The sequence below is a fragment of the Gavialis gangeticus genome, unplaced genomic scaffold (genome assembly GCF_001723915.1).
Source record: "Gavialis gangeticus isolate Ggan-Ray unplaced genomic scaffold, GavGan_comp1, whole genome shotgun sequence".
In the NCBI taxonomy this organism is placed as follows: domain Eukaryota; kingdom Metazoa; phylum Chordata; order Crocodylia; family Gavialidae; genus Gavialis; species Gavialis gangeticus.
The window spans coordinates 17,150,321-17,151,273 of NW_017729019.1; the positions used below are offsets into that span (position 1 = coordinate 17,150,321).

Consider the following 953-nt stretch of genomic DNA (forward strand, 5'->3'; position numbering starts at 1 on the left):
ATAGATGCTTTGCATAGCGAGCTGCTACTAGGAGATGGGTAGATATGTGATGAGTTTAAAGAAAGGAGTGTTCGAGACCTCCTTCACTTGTGCAGGGACAATTCCCCTTTTGGCTTTGGTCTATTCAATGGATGGATGGATGGGGAGGTGGGAGCTTGAATATATCAATAGACATGGACTAGGTAAGCTCAATACCAGTCCCCTGGGCTCAGGTGGAGTCTGCTAACCCATGCCCATCCCTTCCCTTCCCCTGCAGAAATCAACGGGACCCAGATCTGCCCCACTGCCATGGTTACCTTCCAAGACTATCCCTCCTCTGAGATGGAAAACGTGCCCCGGCTCCGCTACCTGCGCCTGGACGGCAACCGGCTGAAGCCGCCCATCCCCCTGGACCTGATGCTGTGCTTCCGGCTCCTGCAGGCCGTTGTGGTCTAATCCCTTGGCAGCGCCACTCTCCCTGGACTTTGGCTTTGCACAGAGACTTGACTCCAGTCTACGTTAGACATTTGGAAACTATCTTGTCTCTCCTTCCCTCCACCCCACTCACCCCTCAATGCCCTTCCTTCACTTCCTCCCACCTCCTTCCTCCTTCCTCGACTGCAGTGAGCCCCATGGTAAGTGTGGCCCAGAGCCACGATGTGGGAGTCGCAGGGGTCTTTTGGATGCACTTCCTATCAGATACCCACAGCACCCACTAGATGGCAATAGGCCACAATAAGCATCCAAGGCCTGAGCATGACATTTGCCCTGCCAGTCCTACTGAGTCACAGAAGGATGCACCCTTCTTACACTCAGCAGGACACTTCCTTTCCCTCCCAGGTTCATATGGGGACAGCCAGCTTCCAGCCTTGGGGACCATCTCCAGGTGGTCCCAATGGGACCATTGCCCTGAAGCAGTCTTTAGTCCAGCATCTCTCTTTCATCTTTTCTTCCCTTCAAACTCCCCAACTTTC

General features: G+C 53.8%; 1 protein-coding gene across 1 annotated transcript in view; it reads left to right on the plus strand.

Moving 5' to 3' along the window:
* Positions 1–561, plus strand: part of PRELP (proline and arginine rich end leucine rich repeat protein) — a 21,430-nt gene extending 20,869 nt beyond the window's left edge. Inside the window, exon 3 of the mRNA XM_019514268.1 lies at positions 257–561. Coding sequence (XP_019369813.1) covers positions 257–435 — 179 coding nt within the window. The 3' untranslated portion in view covers positions 436–561. The remainder of the gene's footprint in view (positions 1–256) is intronic.
* Positions 562–953: the final 392 nt, after the last annotated feature.